Source organism: Theropithecus gelada, chromosome 1 (genome assembly GCF_003255815.1).
Source record: "Theropithecus gelada isolate Dixy chromosome 1, Tgel_1.0, whole genome shotgun sequence".
NCBI lineage: Eukaryota > Metazoa > Chordata > Mammalia > Primates > Cercopithecidae > Theropithecus > Theropithecus gelada.
The window spans coordinates 9,595,705-9,620,551 of record NC_037668.1 but is presented as its reverse complement, the minus strand read 5'-3'; the positions used below and the strand labels follow the sequence as shown (position 1 = coordinate 9,620,551).

The 24,847-nt window shown below is 34.9% G+C and overlaps 1 protein-coding gene across 2 annotated transcripts in view; it reads right to left on the bottom strand.

Moving 5' to 3' along the window:
• MAN1A2 (mannosidase alpha class 1A member 2) overlaps positions 1–24,847 on the bottom strand; it is a 166,654-nt gene that overhangs the window by 113,534 nt on the left and 28,273 nt on the right. For both annotated transcript variants that reach the window (XM_025397250.1, XM_025397256.1), the window contains exons 2-4: positions 16,770–17,025; positions 13,550–13,646; positions 4,347–4,465 (exon numbers count right to left, since the gene is read on the bottom strand). In XM_025397250.1, coding sequence (XP_025253035.1) covers positions 4,347–4,465; positions 13,550–13,646; positions 16,770–17,025 — 472 coding nt within the window. The remainder of the gene's footprint in view (positions 1–4,346; positions 4,466–13,549; positions 13,647–16,769; positions 17,026–24,847) is intronic.

Sequence of the window (24,847 nt, the reverse complement as noted above, 5' to 3'; positions counted from 1 at the left end):
CTCAGATCCCCTACAACCTCTGACATCTGTCATACTAATATCCCTTGGATTCATTTAACTATATGGGTCTACTTGTTGAACCCAGAATTGTTAAACTTGAGACTCCTATGTCAGTCTTTAGTTACCCTCTTATCTGGATGCTTTCCTTTCACATAACTGAATAAATCACTCTCACTTCCTACAGGTCTCTGAATAAATGTCACCTTATCAGAAATTTTTTCTGACCATCTAATATAAAATATTAATACCAATTGCTTTGCATCATTTCCCTAATTAACACATCATCATCTAACTATATAATCACATGGTAATAAAATAGTTTCATTTGTAAAACGATCTTCCTTCACTACAGAAACAAAAGGTATGAGAAATTCTAGAGGGACAGAAGGGAAAAATGGATAGAGACATTTTTGAAAGAAGTAATAACTGAGAATCTACTAAACTTGATGAAAACATAAGTCTTCAGATTGATGAAACATTATGAATCCTTTAAAGAATAACCCACACATAGATGTATGGTAATAGAATTATGGAACAACAAAGTGAAAAATAAAATATTAAAACAAGGCAAAAAACAGATTGCCTTTTTAAAATTAGACTGAAAACACACTTTGCAATAGTATAACAGAAGCAGGAAAGACAAGGGAACTGTACTTCTATTCTCACTTTTAATATCTATTAAGACAGAGCTGTATATCCACATGTCTCCCCTTGGGTCTCTTCTCAGAAGTGTCACTGTAACAAAGAGTTCTTCCATGACCACCCCATGTAAAATACTAATAGCAGTACCTCACCACTTACACCAATCCCACTTATTCTTCTTTACTACTCTCCACAGCACTTATCATCACCATCTGATGTACTATATAAAACTTGTTTACTGTTTTGCTCCCGACACTAGAACACAAACACAAAAAAAAGATAAAACTCGGCTTTGTTGATTACTATATCCACAGAATCTAGAACAGTGCCTATTGCATTTGATAAATGTGTGCATTTATTTATCTATTACTTAATTTGGAAGTTTAAAATACAACTTGGGATCAACTAGACAACAATGACACATAAAACAAAAGGGGGATGAGTTAAGTTAAAACATTCTAAAAACCCTTATATGCTTCAGAAGGAGGATCTTACTCTATTGCCCAGACTAGAGTACAGTAGCATGATCATGGCTCCCTGTAGCCTCAACCTCCTGGGCTCAAGCAATCCTCCCTCCTCAGCCTCCCAAGTAGCTGGGACTTATTTTCTGTAGAGTTTAGGTCTCACTATGTTGCCCAGGATGGGCTCAAGTAATCCTCCTGCCTCAGCCTCCCAAAGTGCTGGGATTACAGACATGAGCTACGATGTCTGATCTGAAATTGATTAATTTCAAATACATATATATATATTTATCTGCCTGCTTAGGGTTACCCTTAAAGTTTATATATACTTATATATACTATACTTTGATAAGAGAGTGTGTGTGTGCACATGCCTACTTTGGAGTTACCCTTAAAGTCTGAACATATATATTGTTTATTGTTTTGCTCCTAACACCAGAGCACAAGCACAAAAAAGAGATAAAACTTAGTTTTAATATATTTTATAAATATATATATCATATATGTGTGTATATATACATATATATATTTTTAAACTTCAAGGATATCTCCAAAGTCAATAGAAATGGAAGGTATAATGTTAAACTAGTAGAGGGAAAAAGAGAGATGATGTAATTTAATCCAAAATAAGGAAAACAAACTAAAAGCAAATGAAAAGTACAATCATAACATAGGTAGCAAAACAAAGACGAAAGACCTAACTCCAAATATGTTATCATAAATGTAAATATATCAAACTTAATAGTTAAAAAGACTCTAAGATTGGATAAAAATAACAAAACCCAAATACATACTATATGCAAAATAAGCAGCTAAAACATAATGACATTAAAAGGTTGAAAGAAAGGAACAAAAAGTGACAGTGCTGATGATTAAACTACTTCTCTCAGATTCAAATCCATTCTTCTATACTCTACTTTGATATATAGGATTTGGAACTACGCAAATGCATTTAATTTAGCAGCTGGCTCCCTTTTAGACACTAACAATAGGAGGCTCTAAAAAGACAATACAAGACTGGAGGAAGAAGAGTCTTATTCCCTCCTATTTACTTCTAGTTTCTGATAGTGTCACACCAGCCAGGGTTCACCCTGGCAGTGGCAACTGGTTCCAGAGTACCCTATCACACATACAGACACACAATCCCCAAATCAGCCTCATGGTTTCCTTTACAGATATCAAGCACTTGGCTAGGTGTCTCCTCCTCAGAGTTCTGAGTCCCAGCTCTGACACAGTCTTCCTAAGGTACCGGTAACACCTGGGCAGCACAGGTACTAGTTCTACAGAGCCCAAGCTACTGCATTTTAATGATCCCAACCAACCTCTTCCCATTGTTCTTATAGCCCCTACAGGTGGCAGCTGTTTCCTGTTTCCTAGAGTTAAACACCTCTGGTGATATCACAATGCTCTCTTTTTGCCTTTCTGGTTCCCCATTAGTTGGATAACAATTCTAAACCTTAAATACTCTAGTTAAAATAAATGGTATAGTTCTGGTTCCTGACTGAACCCTGACTGATAACAATTATACAGAAGGAAATTATTAGCCATAATAAAGCTGCCCTGTCAATGAATGGGAGTATTGCACATATGCTAATTCTCCCCAAATTAATCTGTAAATTAAATGCAATCCTCATCAAAATTTCCACATAGTTTTCCAGAACTTGAAAGAACAAAAAACTGAGAACTAAGATAATTTCTGCAGAGAACAAAATCAGATACCAAGATTCAGATACAGACATCAAGCTTCTTATAAAAAAAAAATTGTAGTTAAGACAATTTAGTATTGATATATGGGATAAATAAAAAAGCCAAAGTTAAAGAATCAACTATAACATGACTAATATATGACTAATGTGGCATATACAAATAGCAGGGAAATAAATGGTACTAGGATCAACTAATAGTGGCCTATTTCACCCTACATTTAAAAAAAAAATCAATTCCATTTGGATTAAAGACTAAATACAAAAGCAAAACTTTAAAACCTTCAGAATAAAATATAAGAAAATATATTCGTGATCTAGGAGTACGGCTTTCTTAAAGAAGATACAAAAAACACAATCTCTTGTATAAAGGCTACATAGCTACAGAGAAAAAAAAAAAAAGACTATATTTCTCAGCTTTCCTTTGGAGTTAGTTGAGGCCGTATTAGTAAACTCTACAAGCAAAACTGGGGGAGACTACCTCCTGAGAAGTCTTCTTAAAGAACAGTCACATATCTTTCTGTCTACTGGATAAAATGCCTGGATCTTTAGGAACCATTTTATACCATGAGGTCTAAGATCTACACTGAAGGCAACAGAACAACAAGACAAATGATCCTAGATCCTCGATGATCAAGGAGCCACCCAAACCAGCCCTGAAATGCTTATCTCTGTGCTTGATTTACATGAAAAAATAAATAAATATCTATCTTGTTTAAGCTATTTTATATTAGGTTTTCTGCCACTCACCATCAAACCTAAACTTAACTGATAATAAAATTTGTTCTCATTGAGATATGTCCAAATGCCACAGTAAAATAAAGGAAAGTAAACCATTTTTGTCTAGTTAGCACCAAGAAAGGCATCAGAGAAGAAATAATTATGGACTTATATCACAATTTAAATAATGAAGAGTCTGTCAGAGAGAAGTACATAAAGAAGTAGTCAAAAGGAAAAGCAAGCACAAATATCACAAAAGATGTGAATATGACAAAACAGTCCACACATCTTTTAGGTGAAGACTGGTGATAATGAAAATAATTGCCACCATTTACTGAGCACTTAATATGTACCAGATTATCTCAAATAATCCTCACAATACTATAATGGAATAGTAATTTTATGACAGGTTTAGAAAGATAAGGAACTTTCTCAAGTCGCACGACTAGAATGCAACTGTGCTGGGCGTGTGATTAACAACTATGCCAAACCTAAGCAGTACCACTTAACCATGCTAAAGTGCCAGAAGAATGGGTGTAGGCCTAACTACGAAAACTCATCGGAGCTGTGCTAATTACTAAACTTATATATATATTTTTTATATATATATATATATATATATATTTTTTTTTTTTTTCCATTCATGAGAGCTCAACCCTCATGACCTAATCACCTCCCAAAGTCCCCATCTTCTAGTACCATCACATTAGCGATTAGGTTTCAACATATGAATAAGAAAGCACAAATATTCAGACAATAGCAGTTAGATATTGTCTTTTCATGGTCAATCTAAGAGATCAGTTATCAATCATACACTCACCACACTGAAATCAAGGTTGTCTTCAATCCATCTTTGCCCATCTAGGAATTCAGCATGAAGTCCCATGATATAAAGGGTATCCAAAGCATCTACTATGGTAGCACCCATTTGTGAACTTCCTATATTTGGGAGAAAAAAATTATCATTAAAAAGATCACTTTACGCTCCTGTTCTCTTTGGGGGAAAAAAAAAGATTCCCTTCACATTCAGTGTATTTTAATTTCTTATACATAAAAGTAAACTAAAGTAAGAGTACAAGGACTAAAAATTTAGAATACCCAATATTGTTCACTTTTACATTAGAAATTATAAGTATATTAGAAAATATACATAGTTTAATATATTTTACTAAAAAAAGTACTTTAGTAAAAATAGGAAGATAAAAGAAAACTAAAAGCATACTTTTCCTTAATTTTCTGCCTGGTCAGAATATGAGATATCTGTATACTTAACCAAGAAAGGGGGAAAAAAAAAAAAGAGGATTAATTCAAGAAAAGGGGAGAGTAGTTCACGATGACAAAGCTAAATAATAAGACAACCGTGTCCTTCTGCTCTGGTCCAAATTCATAGGACGAACAAAAAATATATTTTAAAATAATAAATGTACAACAGGGCTGGATAACCACAGTGGAAAAAAAAACTTAACAATCCTTAACAATCAACAAGCAGGTAGATCATACTGAAAAAAGGAAACCATCAAACAACATGAGTAGAGAAAATCAAAATAATACAATGTATCCACTTTTAAGAAAGAGATTATCCTTATCATTAAAAAAAAAAAAAAAAGTTCCAAGGGGAAGAAAGCAAGAGAGAAAGGGAGGAAGAGAGGGAAGAATTCATTCAAAACCAGCCTAACTGATAATGAAAACATAAGGGAAGAAAACAGGCCAATCTTACTAATGAATGTAACTGTACAAATCCTAAATAAAATAGTAGCAAAGCTAGGTTTGTTTTGCTCCTAATAGAGTAAAAAATCTAGTAGTACAGCAAAAAAATAAATATGAAGGAGGAGATGGGTTCTCCCCAATCCCATAAATGCAATTATTATTTCTGTCCTATAAAAATTCAAACGATCCACACAGCTTACTGCCTGCATTAACATGGCTTTACTATTACATTGTCTTCAACAAGGTGAATTTACTGTTCCAGGAGCTCTTGCCCAGAAAGCTAAAAGTTGCCAAAAAAAATTTATTGTTCATTCCAAGAACTTCCTGAAAGACCCATCAACTCTTCAACAGAAAGTACCAAATGATGATTTATACCCCAAACTTTGAAAGGCTACAACTCCAGTGAGGTAGTGATCTCCCTACCAAAGTAATAATTAACAGCTTTGTCTTATCAACAGGTTTTCCTGGTGACATTTTCAGAGCCAGCATTCAACATTACTTAGTTCACATTTTCCATTTACTATTTTCTTCTTTTCTTTCTTTTTCCATTCCTCCTTCTACTGCGTAGAAATTGTTTTCTTCCAATGATTTAAAGCTACATAAATTTGTTCTTATGATGGTTGTCCTTAATTTACGTGCCATTTTCTTGTTCATGTGTTCCTAATAATTTCTTCAACTTATCAATACATCTATCTTCTCTTAGCTAACAAGACAAGTACTCCAACACACTCTGATAAATTCCTTGGTCTTCTCCCTGCTCAGTTCCCTTCACGTTGATATTATCTAGAAAGTCAATTATGTGTTATTACGTCCCTCGGCTTTTTATTGCGATAAAAATGGTATCAAGCCATTTAATCACTCATATATCTCTATCTCTTGCATAACTTCTTGAATATGTATCTCTTTTAATTTTAACATTTCATCCAAAACATTTACCAAACTTATGTTAAATCCTTGAGACTACTGTTTGTGTCCTTATTTTAATTTTTGTAGATAGTTCTGCTCCTTCAGTTATCTAGTTATTTATTTAGTTCTCTAAGTACATATTTCTCTAAGGCATTGACTATTCTGGAGTGGAAAAAGGCCTGACCCACCTATTCTGTACCAGTCTCGGTTAGTTCCACAAGGTGCCATGTGCTAAAGGGCTCAAGGAAGAAAAGTATAAAATTGAAATTACTGGCTATTATCATGATTGTTTACCTGGACAAGTCAAGATTTGAACAGGAAAAAATGAAAAAGCCTAACACTATTCTTGGGTCAAAGAAGCAGCAAAACATGGCATCGCAGAATATATAAAACATCATAAAAATTTAGTATGAGAGCATGGGAATCAACTAAAGCAGTTCTCACAAAAAAACTTAAAATATTTATACTAGTTAATAAGAACAAATGAAAATAACTGAATTTAATATTCTAAGAAAGAAAAAACAAATTTGAGCAAAATAACACAAGAATGAGAAAAACTAAAGACAGAAATGGATGAATTAGAAATGAAGAAAATTATTGAAATAATAAATTCAAGAAATGGTTCCATGAAGAACCATACAACGAATCTACCATTAACCTCATTTTTAAAAGGTAGACGAAACACAAAGTAATAAATAAAAATGCAGCAACAGACAAGCACAGAGAAAATTTTTTAAAATTATAAAAGACCCGTTTTATTCATATATTCACAATAAATTTGATCTTTCTCAAGAAATACTATTTTTGACTTATGAAAGAAGAAACAGAAAATCTAAACAAAAAGACTGAAAAACAGATGAAATAAGTTTTTGAAGAGCTACCCGCTATCAAAATACCATACTCTGGAAGTTTCATAGAAAGAATACTACTTTAATTTTAAGGATAACTCCTATTCTATACAAACTTTTATACAACATAGGGAAAAAGATCTTAAAATTCAATTTGTAAATTCTGTATATCGATGAAAAAAAAATCGAATTTACTAAGAAACATACAACTACACCTGATCTCATTTGTGAACACCAAGGAAATATTTAGGAGTGGAATTGCTAGGCTATACATTAAGTTTATAAGAAACTGATGAACTGCTTTCCACAGTGTACCATTTTACACTCCCAATACAATGTATAACAGTTACAGTTGCTCTAGCATCCTTGTCAATATTTGGTATTGTTGATCTTCAAATTTTAGACATGTTAACGGGTGTGTAGAAATATTCCATTGTGGTGTTAATTTTACTTTCCCTGCTTATTGATGTGCTTATTGGCTATTCATATACCTCACTGGGTGGGGAAGTATTTATATATTCTGGATACATCCTTATGTATGTATTTCAAATATCTTCTCCAAGTCTGTGGTTTGTCTTTCCAATTTCCTGATGTCTTTGGGGAGCAGAAATCTTCAGTTTTTATTAAGTCAAATTTACCCACATTTTTCTTTTATACTTGATGCTTTTTGTATTCTAAAAGCATCCTTGCTAACCTCAAAGTCACAAAGATGTTCTCAAGTGTTTTCTACTGAAAGTTTTTTACTTTTAGCTTTTATATTTAGCTTTGTGATCCATTTTTGTACACAATGTTGAAAGAAGAGGCAAAGTTCATTATTTCCCCATACAAATATACAGTTGACCCAGCACCATGTGTTGGAAAGGCTATCCTTTTAATCACTGAATTGCCTCAGCATCTTTGTTGAAAATCAATTAACCATGTATGTGCACTTCTATTTCTATTCTTTTCCACAGATCTCTATGCCCATCCTTATGCTAAAACCAAGCTGTCCTCAATTGTAGCTTTACTGTAAATTATAAAATCAGGTAGTGCAAATCCTTCAACCTTGTTTTTTTTAAAAAAAATTACTTGACTATTCTAAGTGCTTTGTATTTTCACAGATTTTAGAATCAACTTGCCAATTTCTACAGAAAAGTCTAGCGTCATTTTGATTGGACTGCTCTAAATTTAAACATAAATTTAGAAAGAATTAACATCCCAATAATATTGAGCATTCAAATTCACGAACATGGCATTTCTCTCCATTAAGTCCTTTTAAATTTCTCTCAAAAACAACATAAAGTTTTCAGTATACAGATTCTGTACATAGTTCATCAAATTTATACACATACAGTTCATATTTTTTGATACTACTGCAAATAACTTTATTTTTTAAACTGCATTTATAATTGTTTGTTGCAAGTATACCAATACATATAATTGGTTTTGCATATTAAACTTGTATCCTATAACATTACTAAATTTGTTTATTCTAGTACCTTTTTTTTTTTGGTACATTCCCTAGGATTCTCTCTATGGGCAATTATGTTGACTAAAAATGTAAAGATAGTTTTACTTCTTCATTTCCAATATTTATTCTTTTTTTTTTTTCTTTCTCTTTTTTCTGCCTTAGTGCACTGGCTAGGATCTATGTACAATGTTACATAAAAGTGAGAGAGTAGACACCTTTGCCTAGCTTGCAATCTTAGGGGAAAGCATATAGTCTTTCAATATTAAGTATGTGGGGTATATTTTGCATTTTTTGCTTATTGTTGTTGTTTTGAAATTTTCTTTATCAAGTTAAAGAAATCCCCTTTCTAATTTAGTGTGCTGACAGTTTTTATCATGGATGGTTGTTAAATGTTATTAAATGCTTTTTCTCTGACTCCTGGGATAATCCTATGATTTTTCTCTTTTATTATTCTGATATCTTAAACTACACTAATTTCCAAATGTAAAACCTACCATGTATCTCTATGATAAACTCCACTTAGCCATAACATAATATACACTCAGCCTTCAGTATTCACCAGTTCCATATCCACAGATTCAACCAACAGTAGATGGAAAATATTTGGGGAAAATAATTTTTTAAATAACAATACAGCAATTTTTAAAAACCAAAAATTTTAAGATACAGTATAACAACTATTTCTATTGTATTAGGTATTCTAAGTAAACTAGAGATAATTTTAAATATATGAGAGAATATGCTTAGGTTAAATGCAAATATTATATACTATTTTATACAAGGGACTTGGGCATCTGTGGATTTTGGTATTCTCTGGGGTCCTGAAACCAATCCTCCATGGACACCAAAGGACAACTCTATTACTCAATAAGATTTACTAAAATTTAGTTAAATATTCTTACGTCTATGTTCATAAGGGATACTGCTCTACAGTTTCCTTTTCTTATAAATATCTTTGTCTAGTTTTGATACTAGGGCTTTAGTGGTGCTCCTAAGAATGCGTTATCCTTAATGGACAAACACCTGACAAGAGTACCTCAAATTACATGAAGCAAAAGTTGGCAGAACTGAAAGAAGTCCAAAATAAGAGTTGAAGACTTCAACATCCCTCTCTCAGTAACCGACAGAACGAGGCAGAAAACCAACTAAGATAGAGACAGCCTGAACAACCCCATTAACCAATGGGATCTAACTGACATCAACAGGCCGTTCCACACAAGAACAGCAGAATATACACATACCATTCTTTCTAAGCACAAATGAAAAATTCACCAAGACAAACCTCTGTCAGAAAGCAAACCAAAAGTAATTTAAAAGAATTAAACTTACGTGAAGTACATTCTCTGATCCTAACAGAATTAAAACGAGAAATCTGTAACAGAAGGATTTTTTAAAACTCTAAATACTTCAACTTACTCAAGGAAAATTTTAAAACACTGAATTGAATGAAAATGAAAATATATCAAAACCTCAAGAATGCAGCAAAAGCAGCAGTTAGAAAGTTTACAGTAATAAATACATTAGAGAAGAGGATCTCTGGTCAATAATCTAGGCTTCTACTTCACGACACTAGAAAAACAAGAGCAAAATGAACCCAAATCACGCAAAAGAAGAAAACAATAAAGAGTAGAAATCAAAGAAATGAAAACACAAACAAAATATTACAAAGATCAATGAACCCAAAAGTTGTTTCCTTGAAAAGATCGATAAAATTAATAAACTTCTAGCAGGACAAGAGAGGAGACAAAACATAAATCACTAATATTAGAAATGAAAGGGGATTATTATTACTACAGCTGCCACAGACATTCAAATGACAAGGCAATACTCCAAACAATTCTATGCATAAAAAATCAATAACTTAGATAAAACCAGACTAATTACTCAAAAACGACAAATTACCAAAATATACCCAAAATGAAACAGATAAACTGAATGGTCCTTACTATTAGAGACATTAAGTTTGTAGTTTAAAAACCTTCAAGAAAAAAAAAAGTTCCAGATGCAAGTGGTTTCTTCAGCCACATATACCAAACATTTAAGAAAAAAATAAAACCAATGCTAAACAATCTCATCCAGAAAACTGAAAAGCAGAAAACACTTCCCAAATCATATTCTGAGTCCAGCATTACTCTGATACCAAAACAAGACAAAGATAATTTAAGTACAGAACAATATCTCTTATTAATATAAAAGCAACAATCTTCAACAAAATATGTACAAATCAAAACACCTTAAGTCAGAAATAACAGAAGTAACTTATTTACATATAAATACACACACATACACACACACACACACACACACCCCTGGAAAATAAAATGTACCCTTCAAAAAGCATTGCAAAATCAAAGAATACTCTTTTTCCAAATTAAAATAATTTCTTCTTCATGCAAAAAGACCTATCCTTAATAAGACTTTCTGTTTTCCAGAACATCTAAATAGAATTCATTCTGCATTTTTTTTTTAAGAGAAAGGGTTTTGCTATGTTGCCAAGGTTAGGGCACAGTGGCTATTCACAGCCATCATGATCATGGTGCCCTGTAGCCTTGGTCTCCTGGCCCCAGGCGATCCTCCTATCTCAACCTCCGGTAGAGCTGGGACTCCGTGCCACTGCACCCAGCCATTCTATTAATCACTGTTAGAATAATTAGTATCAGTGCTTACATCCAGCAACATTTCCCTCTCCCCTCTCCTGGCTCCAGAGCCAGGCCCTAACTAAGCAAAACAAAAAGAACATGTCCCATCCTCCTAAGTACAGCATTTGGTTCAACAGTGGGCACAAGACCTAATCAGAAACAATAAGAAACAGTGAGTATTTCGATTATATTTCTAAGACATCCAAGTGCTCTCTTCTTTATAGTGTTCTCTTTCCTACAGATGTGGTAGTATGAAGATATGAAGCTTCAAACTGCTGCAGCCATCCTGCTAAGAAACCAGCTTGATTATATTAACAAACAGGAAAACAGAAAAGATAAAGTAAAAAAGCTCAGATAGAATCAGATATACACCAGGAATTCATTCAGCAAGTTTCCTTTTTAGTTTAAGCCATTTTGCAATGGATTTTCTGTTATCTGTACATAAAGAGGACTCTGATGCCAAGAACTAACTAGACAGAAATCAGAGGAGCCCCTATCTCAGTTACCATATAAAAGAATTGTTTAACAATCGAGGGTAACAAAAAGGGGCGTGTTTTAAGTTAATGTTTTCCCTAAAATCTAGAATATTGCAAGCAAAGGTTCCGTATCCACCTATATATTCCTATTCTGTAAAGGTGTACTAAATTTGGGATGTCAAATGAGACACTGAGAACTACTTAACCACCCTTCTCTTAGACTTTTACTGTTTTTTAAAAAAAGAAAAAATCAAAAAATATATTAAAAAAAAACTCAAATTGTACTTACTGGTAAGAATTTGAGATACACAACAGAAACAGAGTAAGTAGGAAACAAAGTATTAAACTATAAAAAATAATCCTTTAACAAACTAACTGCATAGCTACAAACACGAGACAAAACATAATAATGATCTATTCCTATGTAGCTTATCTGGCCGGAAAAGTAACTGTAACCACTCAAAAATTTAATAAAAAATAAGCAGCACCTAATTTTGACTACTGAAAATTCTGCAGATTTTCTTTTTCTACCATTTCACTATAATTTTCTTCTCACAATAGATGTTTCCCAAGTGTCAAATTAATTTTCTTCTATCTTTAAAGTTTACTAAAGCAGCAGTATTTATTTGGTAAACAGATAGGACCAGTATCTATTTGATAAATATTAATACATTAGATGTTCTGAGAAATATCATTTGAAAAAAGTAAAAAATTAACATCCAATTTTTATTTTCAATACATTTTTATATTTCAATCCTTTTAAAAGGCTCACAATTTACCATTGAGTTTAACATAAAAGAATAGTTACTCGAAGGGAGGTTCTAATTTTAACTGACTATTAAATTTAATGTCTTTATTGCACTAACGCCTCATACTGTGACATCCACAAAGCAGTAAGAACTTTCCAGTCCAAAACTTTGCTAAGAAAATATACTTTATTTCATTACATGATGGCTGATAAATTAAATATCATATTATGAAGTCTCTGGTAGTCACTGATTACCTAGAAGAAACTTTTTTCCTTTACTCCTCTACCACAACATTTTCCAAACCCAACAGAAATTATTTTTTAAGACATTTTCTTTTTTGACCAAAAACAAGCAACAATGAACAAATTATAAGAAAAGTCACAGCATTAGAAAAATCCTTCCCTAGTGTCAAAAAGAAAATTGCTGTTATTTGAATTACTGTGATGGTTTACTACAGGTAATAAAGAGAATCAGACTGCATATAACTAGTTTGTGTCTTTTTAGCCCATTAAAATTTTCTTGCCTTCATCACTACTTAAAAGACAATCATCAAGTCACATCAAGAAGCATTTAAAATGAGGGAAAGGAGTAAAGACTACAAAGAGTAGCTTAACAATTCTCAAGACTTACCTCAGGATTTAGTAAAAGTTGTTAAATTAGTTGAGTAAGTCAAACTGGGAAGTTTTATAAGTGAACTGAGCTCAAGGAAAATAGGATGAACAAACTCAAGATGAACACAGCGCTTCCCCAAACCTCCATTCACAGAATACATTGTTAATTTTTCCTTAGGAACTGTGAATGTACAACATAACCCACTGAATTCAGTAACCCAATCACCCTGGGTAGGTCACTTTTTTAAAAAATGTACATAGAACTACAAGAATTTCCTATCCTTCCCCTCTTCCTCTGTAACATGAATATCAGAATAGGTATTGTGTTGAAGAAAAAAATGACAAGTAGGTGCCTACCTTTCCTGACACTAAAGAAAAAAATGCCAAAAAAAAGCTTTTAAATACTCACATAAATGACTAAAGCATCCATATGTAAATGGAAAATCTACCACATATATGTGTACTCGAAAGCAACTGGAACTTAATCGTGACTGACACTTGCAAAAATCATACATGCTTCTTCAAATTATAGTTCCACAGAAATACTCCGATTTTAGAAAGTACTTTGAAAAGTTACATCTTGTTTTAAAAGATGGAAGTAGAAAATGGAAATAGTAATTAGAAAAAGTAAACTTACCAAATATGTTAGGGGAGTGTCCTTTCCTTGCAATAGGTCTGAGTTCATTATGTCCCCACCCATATGTCCTATAGTTATCCCAAGCATGTTTCATCATCTGAAAAGAGAAAAATTATAATCCATCAAGTTAAATTTTTCACAAACTGTTTTTTTATTTCATATAATTTTGGGTTCTATTACTATATCCTTGCCCATTTTTCTAGATCTACATTAGTATATTATTCAATTAACATTTGTATCAGTATGAAAACATACATAACTATGTTTAATATCATCTATATGACAGGAAAAAATGGGTATAATAGACAAGTCCTCTTTCTTCATGAGGTACATATCTGTTTGGCATTCTTTCCTTTTGAGAAATGTTAGTTTTTTTGGGAACAGCTCCCTTTCCTCACATATGACAGAGCTGTCAATCAAGAGGCTCTGCTTCTACCATCAATTAACTCAGTCTAGCTAGAAAACCCCTTATCCTTAGACCAGAGATGAACAAACTAACTCTGCTGTTACAGCACAAAAGCAGTCCCAGATAATATGTAAGTAAATGGACATGGTTGTATTCAAATTAAAATTTATTTTTATTTATTTTTGTTTTGTTTGAGATGGAGTCTTGCTCTGTCACCCAGGCTGGAATGCAGTGATGCAAGCTCAGCTCACTGCAAGCTCCACCTCCCGGGTTCACACCATTCTCCTGCCTCAGCCTCCTGGGACTACAGGCGCCCACCACCACGCCCAGCTAATTTTTTTGTTATTTTTAGTAGAGACGGGGTTTCACCGTGTTAGCCAGAATGGTCTCAAACTCCTGACCTTGTGACCCGCCCGCCTTGGCCTCCCAAAGTGCTGGGATTACAGGCGTGAGCCACCGCGCCCGGCCTAAATTTTATTTTTGAAACAGACAGCAAGCAGAATTTGGCCCACAGGTTGTAGCCGTCAACCCCTGCCCTAGACAAAGTGAGTGGATACATGCGATTCAAGTAGGAACAATCAAGTTCTTTTTACACATTGTTATAGACACCAGGAGATAGAGGGACTTTTTTATTCTGCAATATCATGATCTGCGTAATATATAAACCTAGAGCTGATAATGGCTCTCTGCCAACATGGAGAAACTAGCAAAAGGAAAGAGAGACAGATGCTTAATACTCACAATAATATCTACAGGCTTGGATTCAGCCAAACTCGAAGCCCTTGTTTAGAGCCATTAAACCAATAAATACTATTTGTATTACTTAGTTTAAGCTGAGTGTTTTACAACCCAAGGAGTTCTGAGCTACACAATAGCAGAGTATTTAATTATATATCAGATGAATTATATAATAGTAGACTGTGGTGTACCAAAAATCTATTCATTTAACAGCATACTATTCATTAAACATTTCCCAACTTGCTTTATGCAGCCAGCATTAATCAGACACCAAAATCAGCAAAGATATTACAAGAAAACTCAAGACCAATGTATCTCAAGAACACAGATGCAAAATTCCCTAACAAAAATTAGCGACATCTAAGAAGGATACTATACCATAACAAAGTGGAGTTTAATCCAGGAATATAAGACTAATTTAACATCCAAAAACCAATGTAATTTACCATGTTAACAGAATAAAGGAAAAAAAATCATACAGTCATCTAGAGACAAATGAAGACAATGCATCTAACAAAATTCAACACTCATTCATGATAAAACTCTCAGGAAACTAGAACTACAAGGAGACATCCTCAACCTAATAAACAGCATCTTTTAAAAACCTACAGTTGATACAACATAGTTAATGGCAAAAGACTAGATGCTTAACCCCTAAAGTTGGGAATAAACCTAGTATGTCCATTCTCACCACTTATTTTCAACAATGTATTAGAACTCCTAGCCACTGCAGTACGACAAGAAAAAAAAAAAAAGGTATAAAAATCAAGAAGGAAAAAGGAAAAGTACCTCTTCAAAGAAGACATGACTATGTATAAGAAAAATCACAAGCAATCTACAAAAAAGCTGTAAGAATAAATAAATAATTTATTTCAGTAAAATAACAGGATAAAAGTTCAGCAAACTAAAACATATTTCTATATGCTGAGTTCTGTGAGTACTTCTGGGGAATCACTGAACCTGAGGATCATCTGGGGGTCCCCTGAAAACACATGGTTATCCACCTGAATTATTACGTATTTGAAAAAAGTATTTCAGTACATTGTAATGACATCTGAAAAAAAGCAAGTCAGGCATCTGAAAAAAAAAATCTATCACTGTCTCTCCCAGCACTGTCTGAAGGAAGTGCCTTAAGTAGTCTACATACAAAACAGACTCTAGACATGAGGTAAAATCAGAGCACAGCTCTATTTCTACTCCATCAAGGTCAAGGTTTTATAATAATTCATAAGGCTAAGCTTAAAACATCTGCTGTACCTTCCATATCCATTACTAGAATATATCCAAATAGATATTTGATTACTTTAACTAAATTTATCTTACTTTATAAAAATTAAACCTTCTCAAATATTGTTGGTACAATTACACTCTGATAAAATATTTTTCTTCATAGGCAGTATAATCACAAACTCCAACCAGAATTTTTAGGAGTTCTAATTAACAAAGTTTAACTCAAATATTCGCTAGATGTTTCCCATCTGGTATTCTCTTTACTTTTAAGTAATTACAGAATAACAAATTGAAAGACTTCTGAGGCTAAATAAATTTAAAGAATTTTGAAATCAATTCTTTCCCATTTTTCAATCCATGGAGACTTTTTGGAAGGAATGTGTTTTTAATCTACAGTATAGTTGAGGGGTATCATGACATGTTCCTTAAAAAACTGGAGATACAATGCTAGCTCTTTAGAAGCACGTTTATGAGGGGGTCTACATAGTATCTAGCAGAGTCCCTTTGTAACTGAACATTTAAGAAACTGCTTAGACAATGGTAAGTTATATACAGATATATTATTAATAAAATGCTGAATTTCAAAAGATCTCTGAACAAGAATGAGTGGCACTAACCATCTAAACATCATATCAAAAATATTTTAAGTGCCAAATAATTACATTATAACCAACATTAAAAAAAAAAAAAAGAGAGTTCTAGTCCTTATTACCAACCTGGAAACTATACTACAACTATGACCCAAGAACAAAAAGATCAAAAACAGGATACCATAGATTATATACATTTGTTTATATCCAAATACAAATCCATAAACACTCCATATCACAAAACTCAGCTTATTACCTCTTTAATTTTTTCCCTTTTCTCTCTTATGTCATTATCTTCTGGGTCTCCACCACTTATTCCTACAAGGTTGGGAATAGGGACTGGTGGCAGTGGCTTGTTCTCTTTTATCTTCATTTCTTGGACTACCTTATTTTTCTCTGTCTGAATTTCTGCTCGAATTTCCTCTCTTGACTTTCTTAATTTTTCTTTTGCTTCTTCCAAGGCCTTCTCATGATCAGCTCGAATTTTATTTCTCAGACGTTCTTCTTCTTCCCTGTGAGAAAAGGAGGAAATAAAACATAAGAGTGAGCCTACTTAAGAATGTCAACCTTTAAATATAAAACATAAAGTTTTCTCCATTAAACCCAGGAACTTGTTTTCTACTTTTGCTATTAAAAGGAAAGAATTATCAGTGAGAGAGATTCAGATGTGGTATGAGAAAGAAGAGGAACCCTGAATGCCTAAGATCAAACTCTCTTTATAATCTCTTTATACAATTTCCATACTAAGAACAGAGATAACAGTAACTTATCCATAGACACTTGCAAAAAATAGACACCAGTGAAAACTAAATGGAGGAGAGAAAATAAAAATAGAATAAGTATCAGAGAAGAGACAAAAATATAAACATAAGGCCAAAGAAAAAGAGGAAAAGATAAGAGAACAGGAAGTTTTTCATTTATATAGTACAGCATATGCTTCTAAAACCTTTAAACTTTCAAAAGTGCATAGATATTATAATGTAACATTCCCAACAGATGTGGGCATGACTACTTAAAACTCTCTTGAACCTTTGTTAAAACCAGATTCCAATTTAGTAGGTCTATATGAAACCCATGAATCTACATAATGAAGAGCTCCTCAGATGATTCTGGTGTGCACACAGATTTGAAAACCACTACTGCAATGGACACCTACACAGTTTCCTACCCAGCCCCACTTTTGTGAAAGAGAGTTCAATATTCCCTCTATATCTACCCCAATCCACAGGAATGAATACAAGAGTAGTACTTACTGTAAACCATTCTTTTCCAAATCAACCAACCAACGAAGACTACTCTAAGGGTAAACACCTAATCTAACAGTCAATAGGGTCATTTCTCCAGAAATTTAATTCAAACTTTGCAGATGGCTGAACTTATAACATTGCTAGTAAGAATGTAAAATGGTGTAAAATTTTCCACTTTGGAAAAGTTTGTGGTTTTTTTAAAAAACTAAAGATGTAACTAACATAGAATCCTGCAAATGCACTTCTTGGCATTTATCTCAAAGAAATAAAGACTTGTGATCATTAAAAAAAGAAAGAAAGAAAAGCTTTATATAAGCTGGTCACAAAAAGACAAATACTGTATGATTCTACTTGTAGAAGGTATTTAAAGAAGGCAAAACCCTAGAGACAAAAAGTAGAATGGTGGTAGCCAGGGACTAGAGATAGGACAATGAGAAGTTATTGTTTAATGGGTACAGTTTCAGGTTTGCAAGATGAAAAGAGTTCTGGAAATGGATGATGGTGATGGTTGTATAGTAATGCTACTGAACTGTATACGTTAAAATGGTTAAGATGGTAAATTTTATGTTAATTGTATTGTGCCATAATGAAAAAAATGGAGGACTATACACAAATGTTTATAGCGGCTTAATCCATAATAGGCAAAAACTGAAAACAATCCAGATATCCTCCAACAGTAAATGGTTAAACAAAACTGTGGTATGTCCACACTATGGACTACCACTCAGCAATAAAAAGGAGTGAATTGTTTATACACACTCCTTGAATGGATCTCAAAGGCATTCTTATCTGAGTGAAATAAGCCAATTTCAAAAGGTTGTATACTATATAATTCCATTTATATGACATTCTCAAAAAAGAGGGATGGTGAATAGATTAGTGGTAGCCAGGAGTTATGAATGAGGGATGGGCTAACTATAAAGAAATAACACAAAGGAGTTTTTTTTTTTTTGATAGAATTGTTACATATATAATTATGATGGTAGTTACATGAATAGCACATGTGTTAAATCATAAACCTGTATGCCGAAAGAAAAATTCACAATCTAATATTATCTAGTATTAACAATAAAATGTTAAACACTAGAGAAAAAAATGGGTTATTAGCACTGAGAAGGTGCTGATAAAAGAAACGAGAGAGAAAAAGGAGAGGGAGGTGAAGCAGGCTAAACAGTCAGCAACAGAAAAGGTCAATCATCAGTGAGGAAGAATCCATGGGGCCTACAGACAGACTGGTGGATGTAGGAGGAATAGGGCAGGGAACTTAGGCTGGCCCCTGAATGAATCCATGAGAAAATGACATGAGGGCTGATCTGTTCAGGCGACTCAGGCAGACAGGGGCATCATCGTGCTGAATGAAGTCTTAAATAAGATATCCAAGGCAGAAACACCCAAGGGCCTTCCAATCCCAGCCCCACATTTTGCCAACAGAAAAACACTGCTACTCACTACCCCTAGAGAACAGATCATAATCCGTCTACGTTAATCAAGTCTTTCCCAGCTGCCCTTGCAGCTAAGGGTAGCCATAAAACCCTATTTCAACCAACGAGAAAAAAGGGAACTACCAGGAATTTTCCTTTATATATTAACAAATGGACAGAGCCAGTCGAGAAAAGGGCCTTTAGCTGCTAAGTCTAAACCTACCCAACCTCCTACTCCTGTCTTCAAACGTATTTGTGAAGCCTAAAGCTAAGAGAGCCATCTTGCAATCAAGAGACAATAAGCCAAATGGCCAATAAGTCAAATGGCCAACATGGTTCAGGACAGAAGAGAAAGAGGAAAAGTGCCTGCTATCATGAGTTACCGCCACGGCCCTCAATTGTCCCCAGATTTCAGATTCTACGGAGTAATTATCAGTGGGTACTCTGACATTCCCAGCTGAGAATTTCCCAACTCACCCACTCACTGTGCAAGCATGCACATAGATTCAGAAAAACAGAGGACCTGGAAAAGGGCCCCAAGGAAGAGCAACATCAAATGGGGAAGACTGGCTCTTTCAAGGGGAATTTTCTATCCCGATGACAAATGGGGAGATTTCCCCAGGAAAACAAGCTTTCCATTTCTATCTCCGAGTACCATGTTATCCCCAAGTTATTGCTACATGGCATGTGGAAGCCCCCAACCATGTTTGCAATAGCTCATATGTTATCACTCGGAAAGCATCTTCACCTACCAGTGAACTTCCATGAACAGGTATTATACACCACTTTCTAGAGCCCACCCTGTGTAGGGCAAGACATACATGCCACAAAACATCCCATATCCCCTCGCAGAGTTTCACCATGCACATGGGCATTTTAAAAGCCCTGAGAAGTTCTGCAATACAGTTGCCTAACACAACACTTCTTGAACTTACTTAGTCATAGTCCTTCTTCTCTGCATACTCTTTTTAGCATGCGATGGAACCACAATAAGGAGGCTACCGTCATGCCTCACCTAAACTATTGTAATACGCTTCCAATAGTCTTCACACATTCACTCTCCAACCACAGCCCCACCCACCCACAAGCTATTCACCATCCATACTATAGACCCAATGTGCTTTCTGAAATTATTCAGACTATGACTCTCTCTCATTTAAAACACTTCATGGCTTCCCTTATCCTAAGGAATTCTATTATATTATGGCCTATTAAGGAATTCTGCATAATGTACCTTCTGTCTATCTCTTAAGCTTCATCTCATACACACTCCTCTACCTCTCTGTTCTACAGCCACACACCTTCTTTCGTTCTTTTTTAGAAATGGAGTCTCCCTCTGTCACCCAGGTTGGAGTGCAGTGGCACAATCTCAGCTCACTGCAACCCCCGCCTCCCAGGTTCAACAGATTCTCCTGCTTCAGCCTCCCAAGAAGCTGCGGCTACAGGCACATGCCGCCACGCCCGGCTATTTTTTTGTATTTTAGTAGAGACGGGGTTTCACTATGTTGCTCAGGCTTGTCGCGAACTCCTGATCTCAGGTAATCCGCCCGCCTCAGGCTCCCAAAGTGCTGGGATTACAGGCATGAGCCACCACACCCAGCCACCTCTTTTCAGTTCTTTTACGCACCATTTTCTTTCCCATCAATAGTCCCGTATGCATGAGGTTTCCTCACTTAAAACACTCTTACAATTCCTTCTTTACCTTCAAGTCACTGATCAATCATAACTTCTTCAGGTATCTCCTATATTAGACAAATCTCCCTAATATACATTCTGATGGCACCATGTATCTTTCCTTCATAGTACTTAATCACATGTGATTCTTTGAGTAATGCCTGTCTCTCCTGATGACTATTAACTCCATTAAGTTCAGAGACTCTATCTGATTTTTGTTCCAATGTATCCCTCAATGCCTATCTAGCACAATACCTGGCATATAATAGGTGTTTGAAAATATTAAAATGCAAATACAGATTCTAAGACCCCATCTGAAATGAATATGACATAGAAAGTCTACAGACCATCATGAGGCTACAAACAGTCAAAAGAGTTGTAAGGCCGGGTGTGGTGGCTCACACCTGTAATCCCAGCAATTTGGGAGGCCAAGGCGGGTGGATCACCTGAGGTCAGGAGTTCGAGACCAGCCTGGCCAACATGGTGAAACCCCGTCTCTATTAAAAATACAAAAATTAGCTGGGCATGCTGGTAGGCGCCTGTAATCCCAGCTACTCAGCAGGCTGGACCAGGAGAATTGCTTGAACCTGGGAGGCAGAGGTGTCACTAAGCTGAGATCACGCCATGGCACTCCAGCCTGAGCCAACAAAAGCGAAACTCCGTCTCAAAAAAAAAAAAAAAAAAAAAAGTTGTAAACAGCAGCTCTGACTACAAGGTAGGCAATAAAAATGAATATTAAATATCAAAATCCATATTAAAATTAATGACATGGGCTATGATGAGACCCCTTAAAAACACTGCCATGTAACAGTTTTCCATTTTCACTTACTATTGCTGTTAACTTCGTGTTAGCATCAGTTGTTCCTCCACAGATGAAAAGTACATTTGATAGTAACATGTATATGTAAATAATTTACAAATGACATAATTTTTATAATTATTTTTAAAAATAAAAAATCGAGCCCTGTAAATGTTTGCTCTAAAGGAAAGCTCCAGTCATCTTATCCCACTTGTTATTGTTAAGGCAGTCAAACTTTGCTCATCAGAACCTATACTGTTGCAATATTGTGAAGAGCCTTATTCAAACACATTTTGAAAATCTAAATAATCTATAGATTTATTTTTATTTGTCCCTCAAAAAGCACCATTTGCTTAAGAGTTTAGTGAGTAAACTGTTTCAGAAGAACCAATATCAACTAGAGGGCAAGAAAAGACTAACCAGACTGGTCCTAAGAGAAACTCCAGAGTTCCAGGAAATTCAATCAGACCTCCTATTAACCGGGTTCCAAGAGGAATCATTTTGCAGTTAGAAAAAAAAGTATACTTAACCCAAAAGTTAGGAGACAAAGATTTTACTTCCAGCTCTGCCCATGTCTCACCCTACAACCTGGAACAATCACTAAAAAAAAAAAAAAAAAAACCTCTATGATTAGTACCTTCATCAACACAGAGGAAAACATACACTATTTTGACTATACCACTTTAAAAGCACTATAACCCCTTTTTGCTAAGTACTTCCTTCTACTTACCTTGGAATCAAGTAAAAAGTAATGTTACATACACATGTAAGTCATTAATAATTTCAATCCTTCTCACCTCTCTGTTCCAAATTACATGTGAATGCAGCAATCTTTACAACTGCCAAAGCAAATAATGTACTTTATTTCCTTTTTTCCTTGAGTTTTCACAATAATTATTTAGTAGCACTATGAACTTTCTTGCTAGTTTTCTTCTCTATATGACTCAAAATTTTATTTTCAATTTTGATCTCCATGCAAATGGTTCCTCAAATTTCGCTTTAGCAGCCAAATTTCTAGATTTTTAAATTACTCCAGCTGGGGGTTTTATTTTCACTTGGATGATCTTTCTCTTATATACATATTTTTAAGATTTTTTTTAACTTTGGTATTTTCAACAGATCATTACGTTAGACTTTCATTTGTAAAGATCATTCCTTTTCATCAGTGTCTTGTATCCTCCTGTGTAGCAAAGAATTTGGCTTTGCCCAAACAGAAGTCTCACCATTGACTTCAGCTTCTGAGAGGTAATGTGTCACAGCTGATAGAAGTGTGCTTGTTTATGATGGGTGCTGGCCATACCAGATCTTTAGGTAGGGTTGGCCACAACTAACGGTTTTAAAGCAGAAGCTGGCCATGTCATAAATACCAACAATATGGCTTAGGACAAGGCTCTGGGTTACACAGTATCAGTCCACTGGGAGACTGAGTTCAACCATACAGGCAATTGAGTAATCAATCAATGATGCCTACATAATGAAGCCCCATAAAAACTCTATACACTGAAGCTTGAATGAGATTACCAGGTTGGCAATCATGCATACTGTCACACACTGGTGCTGGAAGAACATGTCCTGACTCCATGGGAAGAGGACACTGGCAGATCAACACGTGGAACTTTCCTGGACTTCACCCTAAGTGTTTCTTCCCTTGGCTGATTTTAATCTGGATTCCTGTAATCTGTAATCCCTTTGTGAGTCCTAGTAAATTATCAACCCAGAGGGTGGTCTGGGGAGCCCTCTGAATTTGTAAGTGGTGCCAGAAGTGACAGGGGTCATGTGAAGAACTGTGCCCTCGGACTTTGCAGTTTGGCTGAGTACCTTCCAAGGTTTCCAATAAAATCTAGTTTTATATCTACAAGTTCTCAGGAGATTTGAAATTATTCTTTTCAACTGTGTCTCAATGTGTAATATTTAATTAACTTTTGGATATCCCATAAGTAATACAAGGTATTTTTTGTTTTTGTTATCTTATTTTGTTTTGTTTTTTGTATCTTGTATTTTTGCCTTGAAGAGCAAGGGCAAATGACAACAAAACTAGTAATTGTGGGCCGGGCGCGGTGGCTCAAGCCTGTAATCCCAGCACTTTGGGAGGCCGAGGCGGGTGGATCACGAGGTCAGGAGATCGAGACCATCCTGGCTAACATGGTGAAACCCCGTCTGTACTAAAAATACAAAAAAAAAAAAAAACTAGCCGGGCGTGGTGGCGGGCGCCTGTAGTCCCAGCTACTCGGAGGCTGAGGCAGGAGAATGGCGGAACCCGGGAGGCGGAGCTTGCAGTGAGCCGAGATCGCGCCACTGCACTCCAGCCTGGGTGACACAGCGCGAGACTCCGTCTCAAAAAAAAAAAAAACAAAAAAACAAAAAAACAAACAAACAAAAAAAAAACAACTAGTAATTGTGGCTTAGATGTACAAGGCAATGGTTTCATCAATTATATATATTACCTTATTTAATTCTCATATCAATGTATGAGGCAGTCTCTATCAAACACCACTATTCTCCACCTTATTATGAAAATATTAAGGCATAAAGAGAAAAATAATTTGTTCAGGGTCAAGGAGCTAGTAAGTAAAGAGTCTAGATATAAACAAATGCATTTTGACTTCTGAAACACTGAGAGAGATAAATTTTATTTAAGAGTTTTCTCACACTTACTGTGCAGATACTGAAAACTGTCTCCCCAAATCTCTTCTTTCTTATTCCTTAATCCTAGAGCCCTCAAGTTTTGGCTAGGCCCATGATCCTGCTAAATAAAAACTCTATTTCTCAGCCTCTCTTATTGAAACTGTCCTGCAGAATTCATATGTGTGAACAGAAATTAACTTCTATCTTGCTTAAGCCGCCTAGGCTCTTGAATCATGTTTGGAAGCATTCTGGATGATTCTAATTTACATAGGGATACATAAAATTACACCGGAGTTTTGGTTGGCAGAAATTTTCCTTTATATTCACTCTTTCCCTCTCTACTGGAGCTTTAACCTTCACTTACAAATATGAAGTCTCACCTATCCTTTAAAAACAAATAAAAACTCCCCTCAAAACTGCCTCCACTTCAATCTTCATTGGTGTTCCCCCCCTTCCTTCACTTCACTTTTTCAAACAGTACTACACTTGCTGTTTCCACTTCGTACACTTTACACGACTCTTCTATCCACCACCGTTAAAAATTGGTCCTTCCTCTGAAGCTCCCTCT